Consider the following 14,506-nt stretch of genomic DNA (forward strand, 5'->3'; position numbering starts at 1 on the left):
CAGAGTCAGACCTGGGATATGGTGAAGGTTTTAAGGTGCAGGTGAAGCCATTTGGATTTATTTCCTTAGGGACATCTCCTGGATTTGGAAGCTGCCCGCTATCAAAGGCCTGAAGTTATAGGCTGTACTGTATGGAGTATATGGCTTATAGCTACAAAATCCACAGGTAATCCATGGCATGACCTGTCAGCAGAGAATTCAGTCTGTCTTTGTTTTCCAGCTGATTCGTCAACCTTAAGTTCACTTCTTCTCACAGTATTCAAGTTCTCTGATAACACAGCAAAAAATCAAAATAAGAGGTATAACAGAATAACCATTATGCTGTTACACAGAACATCATCTGCACCACAAATAACACAACAGAAATGCATTTCTTGAGAACCCCATCCTTGAAGACCCTCCTGTGCTGTCTCTGACTTGTTTACACAAGTTGTCTGTCATTGCAAAAGGAGGAGAAAGAGAGGAAAGAGCAGCTTTTGGCTTAGGTGGTGCCCTTGACGAGGCGTCACTGGGTCTGTGACGAGCAAGCAAGCTGGGCACAGAGGGACTGTGACTCTGATGGTGCCACTGAGGTCCCCACGCGGGCACCATTCCTCATCCCACCATGCCAGCAGTAAAAGCAAGCAAGCCACCATTGCTACATTTAACACTTGTACATTTTTATTTAGTTAAATCAGCCATTGTACACATTGCAGCTATGTATTGTTAGTGTTGTATCTTTTTAATTTTTAACTAATACATGCCCTCATAGATATATTCAATTAGTGTTATCACCATGGGAACAAGATGCTGATTCGTCAACTTAAAATTCACTTCTTCTCACAGTATTCAAGTTCTCTGATAACACAGCAAAAAATCAAAATAAGAGGTGAATAACCATTATGCTGTTACACAGAACATCATCTGCACCGCAAATAACACAACAGAAATGCATTTCTTGAGAACCCCATCCTTGAAGACCCTCCTGTGCTGTCTCTGACAGTCAGGAAGCCATGATGCACTGTGAGATGTTTCATCAGGGGTCTCATTCGATTTGGCTGCCAAAACACTTTTTTCTTTAAGTTTCTTTTCTTGCCTGCCCAAAAAGTGTCAGCACGGCACCTATTGGTTCTGCCCACGGGAAGCCAGAACTCCAGAGGTGTTTCCATGCTTTTGGCATTATTACCTTAATGAGGAAGTGCCCTTGTTCTGAGCACTGAGTGAGTCATTAAAAAAAAAAAACAAAACCAAAGAACCCTATAATTGTAGAAGGCCAGATAAGCTTGGACAAAGGATTGCTCCTAGAAGAGAGGGTTGGTTTTACTCTGGTGCTGAGTCTACTATTAAAAAAATGAGATAGCTGTTTAAAAGCATTAAGTTGGTATGTTTGTGTGTATGTGTGTTATGCTAAAACCCTACAGAGCTTCTTCCACTAAATATTAAGGTATAGAACACCCAAAACATCAGATCCTTACGTTCCCTGTGTGGAAAATAAAAGTGCAGACATGCTAATGTGGTTTTCAGAGGGTCAATTTAGAAATATATATATATAATATATAGTTACATAACAAAATATGAACAGAAACCGGCTGCTGAGGATTGTGAGCACTTGTTCTTTAAAAAACACTTAGAAGATAAAAACTGCTCGCTCAGTGCTAAGAGGGCCAAGAAGCTGACATGGTTCTAGGAGGGTTTGGTTTTGACCTTCAAATGCCACATGCGTGTATCGGCTAAGAGGCAATCTCGATAAAACATGGTGAATTAATTATTCTCCTTGTATAGTGGGTAAGTCTTTGTCCCGTAGTTATCTACAGTGCAGTGGCCAGCAGGAAGCACCCCCAGTTGGTCGGTGAGGTCGGCTAAGCAGCGATGGAAACGGGAAACTACCGGAGTTAGGATTGTTTAATACACCCTGCCACAGGTCCAGATCTATAGGCTTGAATACCATATGTGAACATGCCGCAGGTAGAGCTGCTAGCAACTTGGGTACCTAGTGGGGAAGTTTTTCTTTCTTTTTCTTTTGGAAATGTTGCAGTGGCTGTGTGAAGGTGACTGCACAATTAATGGCTACAGTCAGCTGTGATTCACGTGAACAGCTGCTTTTTGCCTGACTCGCACAGCCTTTGCCTGGACCGGATTTTTAAACAGTAACTCTTAGTACTTGGTAGCTCTGCAGTGCTTCCTCCTGGGCCAGTCAGCGTCTGTGGTCTGGGTGGTGCCATTCCGTGATCTGTTGCCATTCCGCAGGGTCACTGCACCTCACAACCCACGATGCCCGTGGGCAGTGAGTGTTCTGCAGTCTCGTTGAGTTCAAATACTCTGCTATTTACAGTTTACACGTCAACTCCTTTGTACGGTGCATGTACACAGTCAGTGGAAGAGGCCTGTCGATGAAGTCTGCTTGGCAAGGGCGGTGTCGGTAAGCGAGCGCCAGAGCAAAGGGACAGGGACAAGTGGCGACGCTGACAGGGCGCCAGCATGGCGGATAAATCATCCTGCCTGAAGGATGCTATCTTTGGTCACAAATTAGCTTACAGGGTGAGAAATCATAACAGCACAAAACGCAACTTGGGATGGGGAGAAATGAATTCACTGCAGCTGCAGAGGTAGGAGCGGCAGTGACGGCTCTGCTACCCAGGGATGGTGATGGCAGCCTATGGGAGGGGTCACGTGGCGCTGTGCAGGGGCGGCAGCTTCTCACTTGGCCTCCTGTGTCCAGTCCTCTTGGCAGAAGTGCCTAAGAAGCTGCTGGAGGTCATGCTGGAGGTCATCCCTGGGGAGCGCTTCTGGGGTGTCTTCCAGCTCTTCTATGTGAACATGTTTTCCATAGCGGTCCTTCATCACAGTCCTCTTCTGTGTGCTGGCTTTACTTAGTATTGTCCTGGAACCAAAAAAAATGAGACCTGACTTAGAAAGGCCACGGTTCTGGAGGTCTGAGAGAATCGTGGTTTTCAGGCTTTTCCAAGGCAGAGTTACACATACTGGAGAGAAGGCACAGCAAGGTGTAATTATGATGCAATAGTCAACTCCTATGGATTTTTATCCTTTTAATTTTATATATTCTCTGTATTCTTTACACATCTGTTTGTAGCCTATTATTATAACCTAGCTTCAGTATTTTCTTCAGCAGAAAGAAAAAACAAATTCCAGGACCCCTATGCTATCTTGGTATTCCTTAGAAACCAAGGTTGAAATCAGATCTTTGAGATATCTTTTTATCAACAGAGCTGAGTCCTCATCCAAGGAGGGTTGGATTTAGAAGGTACTAGAGCTGGGGCATTACTTCATTGGGTGGGCTTTTAGTTGGGGACTCTTGTCAGGTATGGTAATTTGCAAAATCAATAAAAACATGCATCATGCAGGGTGTGCATCCTCAGCATTTTCCAGCTGAGGATCCCTATAAAAAGGTACCCCTGTTTACCACCCTGTGTCTGCCTCTTATTTCTAGAACCAGAGAGAAAGGCGTCCAAGTGCATGGAGAATGGATGATGGATGCAGAGTGAAGGATAGATGCATTGAAAATGAAGGGTGGATGTATGAAGCATGAATGACAATTGGAGAAAAGTTGATGAATGAAAGGAGACTGAAGAATGATGATTGGAGAGGGAGTGAATGGAGAGTGGATGAGCAATGTATGTATAGATGGATGAATGCTAATTAAAATTAGCAAATCAATAAAGACTGTACATTTGTTCTTCCAGGTGTGCATCATTGGCAATTTCTACTGAGGGAAAGTGTACTTAAGGATCCTTACATAAAGGTACTCCTGTTTACCACCCTGTGTCTGCCTCTTATTTCTAGAACTAGAGAGAAAGGCATCCAAGTGCATGGAGAACAGATGGGTGGGTGGGTGAGTGGGTGGATGGATGGATGGATGGATGGATGGATGGATGGATGGATGGATGGATGGAGAGTTGGAGCATGATTGGATGCATGTATGGAGAGTGGATGATGAATGAGGAATGAAGGTTGGATGGATGGAGGGTGGATGATGAATGGAGAGTGCATGATGATATTTATTGATCTCTAGCTATTCTTCAGCCATCCATTCATTCTCCATTCAATTAGAACTATGCAACTTTGCTAAACTTAGAAACTGTAGAAAATAAAGACCAGCCTTTGTACTAACCCCTGTACCCATGTTGTGTGCAAAGTGCTTTATTTCAGTGTTCTGTGCACCATCGTGCAGGTTAGTCATTGCTTTAGTACCACTGCAAGTAAAGCTTAGCAGGCACTCACTCCAATCCACTCCTGTGATTGGGTTAATTTGTTTGCAGTAATACTTCATCAGCTTGCCAAGCCAAACCTTTTAATTACTGATCCATCATCTTTCTTGATTTCTTTCTCTACCAAAGCAGGGACTTGCACTGTCATGTGGTGACCTGTATAGCTCAAAGCCTCCAATGAAAACATAAACCTTAAATGAAAACACCACCAAAACACCTGGAGCTCTTCCCACCTTAGTCCTTCATATTCACACAGCCCAATGCTGAGAAAATGCTGAACAGGCACCTGTAAGAAGCAACTGCATCCTTTCAAGCATCCCTCCCTCCTGCAGACACATGACATACAGTGTCTCCTAGGGGGCAGTTTCATTTCAGTAATGATTGTACCAAAGTATGTCACAGTAGTGGCTCCAGACGTGTGGATTTACTGAGACAGTAGCTGGGTGCTAAGTGCTCCTTCCCAAGCAGTCTCTTTGAACTTTTACCAGACAGCTCTTGCCCCTTGTTTGGCCTCTGTGAGAAAAAGCGGACCAGGCTGCTGGTCTGGATTCCTGGTCACAAAACCCAAAAATGCATACCCACATCACCTACTGCTGCACAGCTTTTATCTATTTATCTGTTTTTAAGTATTTATTTCAACTTCTAAGACATGCTAATAAAGGGGACGAGAGACAGGATGGAGGGGAGGAACACATCCATTTACCCAGGGTGGGGGCTTAACTGTAGCCACTTCTACAATAACATCTACAGTGATAACACAGGAATGAACTTTAACTGCACTCACACCCAAGACTTCTAAGAATGTTACACAAAGCCTCCATGATGTTTTCTTTTAGTCTTAGCAAGCGCCTTTGCTAATTCTGCAATGCCAGCTTTCACTACACATTGTTTATAGATGCATATTTTTGTAACACCGCAAAGATAAGAACAGAGTTACCCTCAGCTTAGGACTGCTGGGCCACCAGCTGGGGTCCTTTCAGGAGAACAGACTTTGTCCCTGGGGTTGTGGCCACACTTGCTGTACTGCTGTAATATATAAAAGTTGTTTTTACCTTTTCAAAGTCCTCTTTGGCTGATGGAAGATCAGAAGCCAGGCTGGCATCCCCCAGGTGTTTCTCCGTCCTCTCTCCATGCACTACAGTGGTCTTTATGACCTTGCTGACTTTCCGGCCCTCCACTGGTTCGGACTGGAATTTGGAGGCACTAGAGAGAATGGCAGGTTCAGACAGGGTCACCTGCAAGGTTACAAAACACAAGTGAGATGGAGATGAATTCCACACTTCATGATGTGCACTGTCCAAATTAACTGCTGTGTCTAGGGGCTCCACAGGATAAAGTGTAGATCTGCTAAGGTCAGCTTACTGGAAAGAAAAAGAAGAAAATAAACAGGAAAAAGAAAAAAAGGAAAAAAGGGGGAAAAATGAAAAAGGAAAATAGAAAACAGGAAAAAAGAAAAAAGAACAAAAGAATAGGAAAAAAGAATAAAGAAAAGAAAAAATGAAAAAGAGGAAAAAGGAAAAAATAAAAAATAAAAAGGAAGTTATGTAAAAAGAAAATAGGAAAAAAGAAAAAAGGTAAATAGAAGAAGGAAATCAATAAAAAGAATTTAAAAAAACAAGAAAAGAAAACAGGAAAAAAGCAAAATATAAAAAAGGAAAAATAAAAAATGAAAAGAGGGGAAAAGAAACAGGAAAAATAGGAAAAAAGAAAAAGAAAAAATAAAAAATGGAAAAGAGTAAAAAAGGGAAAAAATACATAAGAAAAAATTTTTAAAAAGAAAATGAAAAATAGAAAAAAGAGGGGAAAAAACAAGGCTTTTCTTTCTTGTTACTTTACTCCTAAAGAATTACTTCTGATGAGTAATTCCTGCAAGCAAAAGTATCCGTGATGTTTTTTACAATTCCAATAACTGCTTGCTGCACCTTGCTTTTGGCCCAGCATTGCTGAAAGCACACCCATTGCCAGCTTGTGGCCCTCCCCCACAACTTGGTTGTGCTGATCCAATTGCCTGTAGGGCCGGACAGTGAACTACAGCAGGAAGGCACTTACCTTTTCAGACTGTATGTAATTACCTGGCTCTAAAACAGTTTTTCTTTAAATCACAGATGTTTTCAGCCTCTTCAAAGCAAGAACAGACCAGCAAGGTAAACTTACTGCAGCTATGGGGTTCTAGGACTGAGTGGCAGAATGAGTACGCTAAGCTGCTCATAAGTGGTTAAGAACCCTGCTGGGGTGGTGCTGCTCTGTGCCACGGCAGGCAAAGCACACCCTACCTCTGAGTGCTCACTGTCACTCTTCAGCACAACTCGCTTCACCACTTTGGAATAACCATCTCCCTCTTGCACAGGGACAGGGGCTTGCGGTGCTCCCTGCATTAGCACTTCCTCTTTTTCCATGCCATCTGGAGCAACGTACCGCCGGATGATCTTCCGGGTCACCTGAAGGAATGGAGTTTAGTCCCCAAAGATGTAGCAGTAAAATATTCCTCTTTGTTCTACTCATTTGAGTAGCATTCGTCAAAATGCTACTCAAAGGGCATTTTGTCCTGCATGACAAAGAACCTGTGTAGATGGTTCTGTGTTCTATTCCTCATCTCCTACTCAAGAGACTCATCTGGTGCTAAAGCTCTCTAGGCACTGGCTGGCCAAAGCAAGAAGAGAATTAAAGTGTCAAGATGTGAAATTGCTCAGGAGAATGGGTGTGCATCCCTCTGTGGATGACCCAAACCTCTGTGTGGCACAGTTCAAGGCACAGGCCTATCCGTAAGAATTGTCACACTTGCCTCTGTGCAATGAGACCAAGGAATCTTTGGCTGGGGTGGTTTATTATTCTACCAGGAATTAAACAGGTTCCAGAGACAGCCTATCCAGCTGAAGGGGTGTGATGTCTTCCCAGAAGACAGAAGATGGGGCTTGCTACCATCCCAGCTCAGCCAAGTCCTAGACCTGGAACACCAAGTTGTCAGATAAAGAAAAGAGCACAGAAGTTACCCTTTCACTTTCATGCTGTGCAGAATTTGTTCTCTAAGCATGATCTGATTTTGAAGATCTAGACTCTGGGTTTATCTGACTTTTACAGACCCAGCCTTCCATTGCTTTTATCAAGACAAGCAAACAAACAAACATCTCAGATAAGACTGCAGTGGAGTGGATTTTTTGGTGGGGTTTTAAAAAAAGAAATAAACAACTTCTTCCTAAAATATGTGGATCTATGCAGAATTTTCCTTGGCTTTAAATGAAAGTTAAAACACATCCTGTTAGGTTGTACACTGTAACAGAATAATTTTCAGAATCTAAATTATTGTTCAAACTTTGGTATCTCTCATGAGATGAAATTCTCATTCCTTCCATTCTCTACTCTTCAAATCATGCCCCTTCATAGCAGAAAGTCTGGCATTTCTGTAGATGATTTTTTCTTCCTTTTACAGGGAAGAAAGAAGCTAGCAGGGGGCAGAACTGACAATACCTTCTTTACCACTGTGTGGCCATGTTCATCTGTGTACTGCTCTTCTGTGACTGTTTCTGGTGGCATTTCAGGCATACTATCAGCCTGTATGACAAAGAACAAAGCTCTGTGAAGCAAGGCCTTCATGTGGGTCTTGAAATAAGTCACTTCAACATCAGTTAATTGGTTAGGGAATGGAAAAAAACCCAGCAATGTTAGGGGAAAAAACCGATTCTGCAAATAAATCCTTAGAAAGGCATGCACAGAAAAGTGATGCCACGGCATCACAAAGATAAATTATATTGTTATAACAGCCTTGTTGTATACGGGGCTGACAAGCCTTCATCTTATCTTCCTCTTACCGAGGCATCTAGGGAGTTTAGAGAGGGGTTAGCAGTGTTACTGTAATCATAAGGTTTATCCAGTGGAGATGCATTATTTGGGAGCATCCCAGCTTGAGGTGCAACACAAACTCAGGCCTAAGGCAGCACAGGCACATTCAGTGCAGTCATCGAACACTCGGTACCTGAATGATCACCCGGCGCCGAATGACTCTGGTAGTGACCATCTCGTCCTCATCCGAGCTGAGCTCCAGCCCACCTAACTCCTCTGCTAACTCCTAGGGGAAGCACGGAAGCAAGATCTGTATGTGGCACTAGCAGTGGCTACAGCTTCTGTCTTCCTACACCAGCTCTGCAATTCCTACATTTTGCATATGCTTGGTGGGTTAATTACACAGAAAAATATACAAAAGCCTTTTAATCCTGAGGGGGAAGTACAGAGGGCAGGATACAGACAGCAGGACTGAACAGTTTTGACAAGAGGACAGTGTAGCAGTAGTCTCAGAAAGATCAGGAAAAATTAGTAACAAGTGCTGAACTTGTCTCTCCTGCGTAAGGAAGAATTAAAAGTTTAAACAAACACCTTGGATGGCAAAGAGAGGCAGGAAAGAATCTGCTGGGAAATAGCTGTAGTATAAAAATATAAAAGGGAAAATAAATAAGGCGAGGTGGTGGGACCAGCTGCTGTTGTTGTTTCACTTCAGTGAAAGAATCAGAAGGAAAAAGCAGTGCATTATTTTCAGGACAGCTTTCCTCCAGCTGTACTGAGCCCTGCTGTAGATACCCTTTCAATCACCTAATACATTGAAATTCCACCTTTCCCTGATATCCCAGAGGCAGAGCTCTGAAACCCTTCATTCTAGAGGTGATACTTTTGGTCACATAGTAGCCAAGAGAGAAGGCCTTGTTTCTAACAAATACAAAGGTGAAACAATTTCTGCTTCAGTACAGCTGCGCCTTCTCTGCTCTAACTTGGCTTATAAAGCTAATTTCCTACCCAAGGATGCCTTCTCCTTTTCTTCCACTTAGAATGGGCAAAGCAAGCTGTTTATTCTTAAATCTTCATCTGCCAGGAAACTTGAGTTCTCCACTAAAAGTCATATGGTTTCTTTCTTTCCTTGCTGGTGGATGTCCTCCCCTCTCTGAATGCTGCCATGAAGTCCATTGTCTCACACAACCCAAGACCTACCCTGTACAGTTTTTGATATCCTCTTCACTCTTCTGTCTCTGTATCTCTTTACTTCCTGTGTGCTACACAAACACCATTCTTTCAGTACATCCTTAGTACTCTGCAATGTACAGCTGCTGTCTCTTTTCTGTCTCTTTAGAGACCTTTCACACCATTTCTGATGCTGCTCTGGGCTATCCTTGCCTTTCTTTATGAGCTTTACTGGTATCACTTTTTTAGCATTACATCTGTTTTGGTTCGTTTCTGCCCCTGTTACTGACACTCTCTCAGGCACAGATGGAACTGTCACAGGCCAAAGGACAAAGAAGGGTAGAGCAGAACCAGAATTACTAGCCTAGACTTTGGGATCTGGGGTTTGCTTCAACTTTGAAAACCTCAGGAGAAAAGCTTTTACCTGAACCTTTAAACCACAGAGGGAAGGAGGAAAAACTCAGTGCCAGATGCAAATTAATTACAAATATTCTTATCTTAAAGAATCAGCGAGTCATAAAAATTAGTTTATTGCATCAATTACATTGAAGCAAAGTTGTTGACTTACCTTTTCTAAAGATTCCTCTTCAAAGCCCCTTCCAGACTTCTCCATTTGCTCCTCAGTGGACTCCACAATCACGAGACTAGATCTCCTTGGAGAGAGGCTCTCCTGGTGGAGCTGGGGGTCCTCAGGCTCTTGGATGATGGGGGAGTCCCCTCTCTGCACTGGGGAGGGAGGCTGAGGGGGGCCTCTCTGAGCCTCTCCCTTGGCCGTGCTTGAGTGCGCAGATTTTCCGCTCGCTGCTTTTCCAGTTCCCATGGACTGCTCTGTTCCTGGAGTTGTGGCACTGTGAATTACAGGTCCAAGTGAGTTATTACTGTGCAGTGCTTCATAATTTCCAGCAATGGAACATCAGGCAGTGACTTCATATTGTTATGTTGTCTGTTGTTCGGCAAAGTCTAGAAATAACTGATATTCCTTGACAGGAACTACAGAGCAGTCTGTCCGGGAATGCCACCCATCTTCCTGAGCAAATCTCCAAATGGATATCCAACCCTTCCATGCAAGTCTGCAAAACCTGGTATTTGTAAAGTATTTCAAAGAGCTTTGCTTTATCTTGTGCCCTCACATCTCTACATACTACCATTTAGGTTTTTTTGTGGGAGAGCCTGGATTGCTAGAGAAGGATGTGAGGCACCTACAACACTGAGCACAAGCTGTGCAGCTGCAAAGCGGAAAAAACAACTTTCATGTAGAATTCCGGAGCTTTAGCAAGCAGAAATTTAGTAGAGGTTCAGGTTTTTTTGTAATGGCATTTTTATGGTTGAGCCTGATTCATGGTTAATTGCTGCCCCAAGTTAGTTGAACTTATTATTATATTAGTTACTATGTAACACATTTATTAAGGAAATACATCTAATTCCAGCAAATGTACATTCAATATTGTATATTTCCTCTTGGAGCATGTTCCTTACATGTTCCTATTTAAATCTACCCTGATTTTCCACCTAGTTAAAATCAGACCTGAAGTGTAGTGAAATTTCCCTGTCTTCATTACTCTCAAGTAGTGTTGGCACTATTGTCTCAAAGTACTCTCTGTTCCTCAAAGAAATTCATTTCCTGATGCAAATCCTTAGGGAGCATTGGTATTTTTGCCTAACACTGCAACAGAAGATTTCCTAGATGGTATTTTCTCCCACAATCTCTCCCAGCATATCCTGAGCAAAGGAATCCCCCTAAGTCCATTTGGTGGACTCAGCTGTCCTTTGAGTGCTGGGAGCTGCATCTCCGCATCAAAGCTAATCACCTCCAGGAAAATAACTTCTTTGAGTAGGGATTCTTGGTATTTTGCTGGCTTATTAATACCTGTCTCTATCCTGCAGAGAGGTCTCAGCATGGGACCTCTAATAATCAGGGAAGCTGTGGAGAAATAAACATGATCTATTTCCAATTCCATTCCAAATGTCCCCAACCCCACTGACGGCCCCACCTCAGAATTCAAGTTTTTGCTGCACAGGTCTTCTATGTGTACTCTACCATGTGTTATTCCTGTAAGTACTTGTGTCTTGCCTCTGTAACACTTTGGTTCTGCTCCTTTGGCCATCTGAAATGCACTTTTAAAAGTCCAGTTCTTAAGAGGTAGTTATGAGTTTTGTAAGTAATGATTAAATTGAAAAAAATTGCCTCCATTGAAAAAGCCATCCAGAATCTGAAGAAAGATTTTGATTACTTTCATTAATATGTCATCACGACATGAGTACTGAACATATACATAAAACCCCCTTCACTTCTCTACTAACCTGAATTTCTTTCCTATGTAACACAGTTATTGCTTTGTGCTCACAGTGACAGACTGACTTTCTCTCCTCAGCCTTAAGGCTTCCTCCTCATGGATTAAAAAGTGTAAACCACAATTGGAGGAAAATTCTAGTGTGTTTGTAAGTTTCAAAGGCAACTGTAAAATCCTCTCATTACACAGAGAAAAGAGAACCTGTTCCCTATGGCTTCATCCTGCTCTTTTAGCACTTACAAATATTCCTGTTGTGAAGCAGATGGTTTCCCTGGCACATCTTGGGGTTTCCCTGAGAATTCAGCTTCTACTTGTTCCTTGTGTGCTTGCCTCAGAAGCTCAGCCATGGACACTTCGGCCTCGCTCCTGGGAGTACTGTCCTGGAATGGGGAATAACTGACAGACACGTCTTCCTCGGAGACCAGAGGTGGGTGCTCGGTTGGCTCGCCATCCTTAGATAGTCTCTGCTGCTCCTGCTTGTGTCTCGAGCTGTACACTTCCTCTTGCAGTGCTGAAAACCCTTGCCAAGACAGAGAGATGAGAAATATCCTTACAAGTCTGACCAGAATGCAGAGGTCCTTCCCATCCTCTGTGTGCACTGGAAATCCCCAGACACAACACATGACCTGAAGTTCCTGAACACCTTGAGTGGGGGGGCACGTGGCCTCTAGGAGTAGCCCAAGGCATGCCAGATTGCCACTACTATAGCCAGGTTTGGACAGAAACAGGCAAAATAACATTTACCCAGGAATTTACCTCAATTTCCCCAGATTTTAGTGACTTTTCCCTCCATATCCGTTATTTATCTGCTTCTGGAAAAATTAACTGTACAAAAAAAGATGAAAACGCTTCATAGAGGGCTAGGTGTAAGAAGCAGCTCATTTATGTACAATAGTCACTGGAAACCTAGTGAACTCTGAAGAACAAATTGGGGGGAAATTAGAAAGCTTGTACTGAATTTGAGCAGGACAGAGAGGTTAATATTCTAAAACTACTTGGCAGTGATATGAGAATGCTAATTGTAACAAACAGTCCTCTAGTCCTACATTCTCTTCAAGACTGGGACTTTTGCAGCTGTCTAATATGCTTCAGTATTGAGTTAGGCACCCAAAAGTGTCATTTCTGGAAAAGAGGATCTTAAACCAAATAATTTGGAGGTGTTTCTTTAGTTTGCAACCACTGGATCTAATCCACTGAACTTTCAAACTTAAGAAATGCAATAGCATCCTAATAGAATTACAATATCCTGGATACTCAAATCCAAAGGGATTTTCTATCAAAGCACAGAGTAGTTTCCATTTTTAATATCTTGGTCAAATTCTAATGCAACCTTCTGAATTTTCATGAAAGCACTTGTATAAGCAAAAAACGAAACCCCAAGGTAAACTGGGCAAACGTTGCTGGCCACAGTATTTACTTCTGAAGAAAGCTCAGGTCTTCTACCCAGTGAAATGTGACCCTTGTGATGCCGTGCTTGCATCCATCTACACTGTCCATGCCATCAAAATGGGATTCCAGTGGTCTGTCATGAGAGCAGACAGATAAGCCTGGGCCAACACTTCAGAGCAGAGTGCTGCTTGGAGAGGTACCCTAGGCAGTTTGGGTCAGGAGCCACTTACCTTCACTGTGGTCCAAAGCCAAGGACTGCTCCGTGTCCGCGTAGGTGCGCGTGCCGTGGCCCTGCACGGGGTCTATGCCGCTGGTCTCCATCAGGTGAACGATGTCCATGCGGTTGATTTTTGTGAGACATTGGGTCAGGCTGGTATCTGTGCCATTGGAAGGACACCATGCAGCTCAGTTAAGAATCAAGCACACTCCCTCCCTTCTCCATAGGAAGGACATATACAGGAGACTGACCGGTGTCATATATAAATTATATATGATACATTTAGAAGCAGTGATACATTTAGAAGCAGTGCTATGTAAAATCTAAAAAGAACCAAATGGCTGCCTATAAAAACTAGCACTTTGGGTTTTTTCCTTTTAACAAATTTGTTGAGTTACTGTGTTATACCTACAAGACTAGAAGCAACACTGAGTACAATCCATGGTCATCCTTTCTGTAGCCTAAATTTTCCCCATATTTTCTTTGTGATTACAACACACCTGTCACCTCAGCTAGCAGACTGGAGACAGTTACACACAATAACAAGACAAACCTGTTGCATGTTTCCCATCCCTTTCAAGCCAGTATTTGAGGAGTGCGTGGCTTTGGTCTTGAAGAGAATTGGGATTTTCAATTCGGATCTGGTGAATTTGCTCCTCTGTGAAGTCCAGTTCTCTTGCTAGCTCTGAAAAAGAAATCCATCTCTGTAAAGAGGTCTGCTAATACCACTACTACTCCCCTAGTCTAACTTCATTCAAAGAAAAGTCTGTGAAGTACAGTTTAATCCCAAAACCTGAGAAAACATTTCCATCTTGTTCCATGTTACTTTCACTTGTCCCCACTACCATTTGCTGCCTCAAGTCTATTAAATGCACCATATTAAAGCGACTGTTTAGAGCAGGTTCCTTTGGTATCCATTTAGGACTCTTGGCATCCCAAACAAAATAAGCTTCTGAAATATTTTTCTAAAACATCTTTAGTTAATCAGAAAATCATCCAAAATAAACATGAGAGGAGTGTGGACCATTCCCCTCCTTTCTCTCTGGAGCAGAAAGTGTGCACTTTACCTGTCCAGCTGAATCCAAGATGATCCGCAATGTGGGCCAGTCTTTCCTCTGTTCTTTCCTGATCATCCTGTTGGTCTAAAGGTCAAAGAGAGCTGGAAGTTGCCTTTTGCAAGTTAAAAAACATTTCCATAGGAGGGAGAGCCCAAGAAGGGAAAGCCCTGCTTTTTCCTAGCTGCTGTGCCTAAATGCGGACAGGCTGCATAACTCAAGTGAAGCTTGTAAATCCCTAGGTTCAAAATGAAGCCAAAAAGCTTGGTTTTTTGAAAAGCATAGGACTATCTAGTTTTTCTATTTGGAAATCAGATGTTCATGTGAAAACCTAATCTAGGACTGAAGTACCTACTATGCTTATTTTGGCCAGGCATTTTACTCTAAAACATCTTTGTAAAGTCC

General features: G+C 42.7%; 1 protein-coding gene across 28 annotated transcripts in view; it reads right to left on the reverse strand.

Annotated features, from left to right (window-relative positions):
• Nucleotides 1-638: 638 nt before the first annotated feature.
• The window catches only part of ANK2 (ankyrin 2), a 273,624-nt gene continuing 259,756 nt past the window's right edge, over nucleotides 639-14,506 (reverse strand). For 25 of the 28 annotated variants that reach the window (XM_054292269.1, XM_054292302.1, XM_054292311.1 and 22 more), the window contains 10 exons: nucleotides 14,114-14,188; nucleotides 13,600-13,731; nucleotides 13,060-13,206; nucleotides 11,681-11,960; nucleotides 9,718-9,997; nucleotides 8,176-8,268; nucleotides 7,671-7,754; nucleotides 6,479-6,643; nucleotides 5,258-5,440; nucleotides 639-2,860 (listed from right to left, as the gene is read on the reverse strand). In XM_054292269.1, the coding sequence (XP_054148244.1) occupies nucleotides 2,846-2,860; nucleotides 5,258-5,440; nucleotides 6,479-6,643; nucleotides 7,671-7,754; nucleotides 8,176-8,268; nucleotides 9,718-9,997; nucleotides 11,681-11,960; nucleotides 13,060-13,206; nucleotides 13,600-13,731; nucleotides 14,114-14,188 (1,454 nt within the window). In that variant the 3' untranslated portion in view covers nucleotides 639-2,845. Of the gene's footprint in view, nucleotides 2,861-4,285; nucleotides 4,378-5,257; nucleotides 5,441-6,478; nucleotides 6,644-7,670; nucleotides 7,755-8,175; nucleotides 8,269-9,717; nucleotides 9,998-11,680; nucleotides 11,961-13,059; nucleotides 13,207-13,599; nucleotides 13,732-14,113; nucleotides 14,189-14,506 lie in introns of all 28 variants that reach the window. The other 3 variants (XM_054292432.1, XM_054292328.1, XM_054292336.1) reach the window with 3 other exon arrangements.

The sequence above is a fragment of the Melozone crissalis genome, unplaced genomic scaffold (genome assembly GCF_028551555.1).
Source record: "Melozone crissalis strain CALT ecotype California unplaced genomic scaffold, PUWL_Pcris_2 ptg000006l_1, whole genome shotgun sequence".
NCBI lineage: Eukaryota > Metazoa > Chordata > Aves > Passeriformes > Passerellidae > Melozone > Melozone crissalis.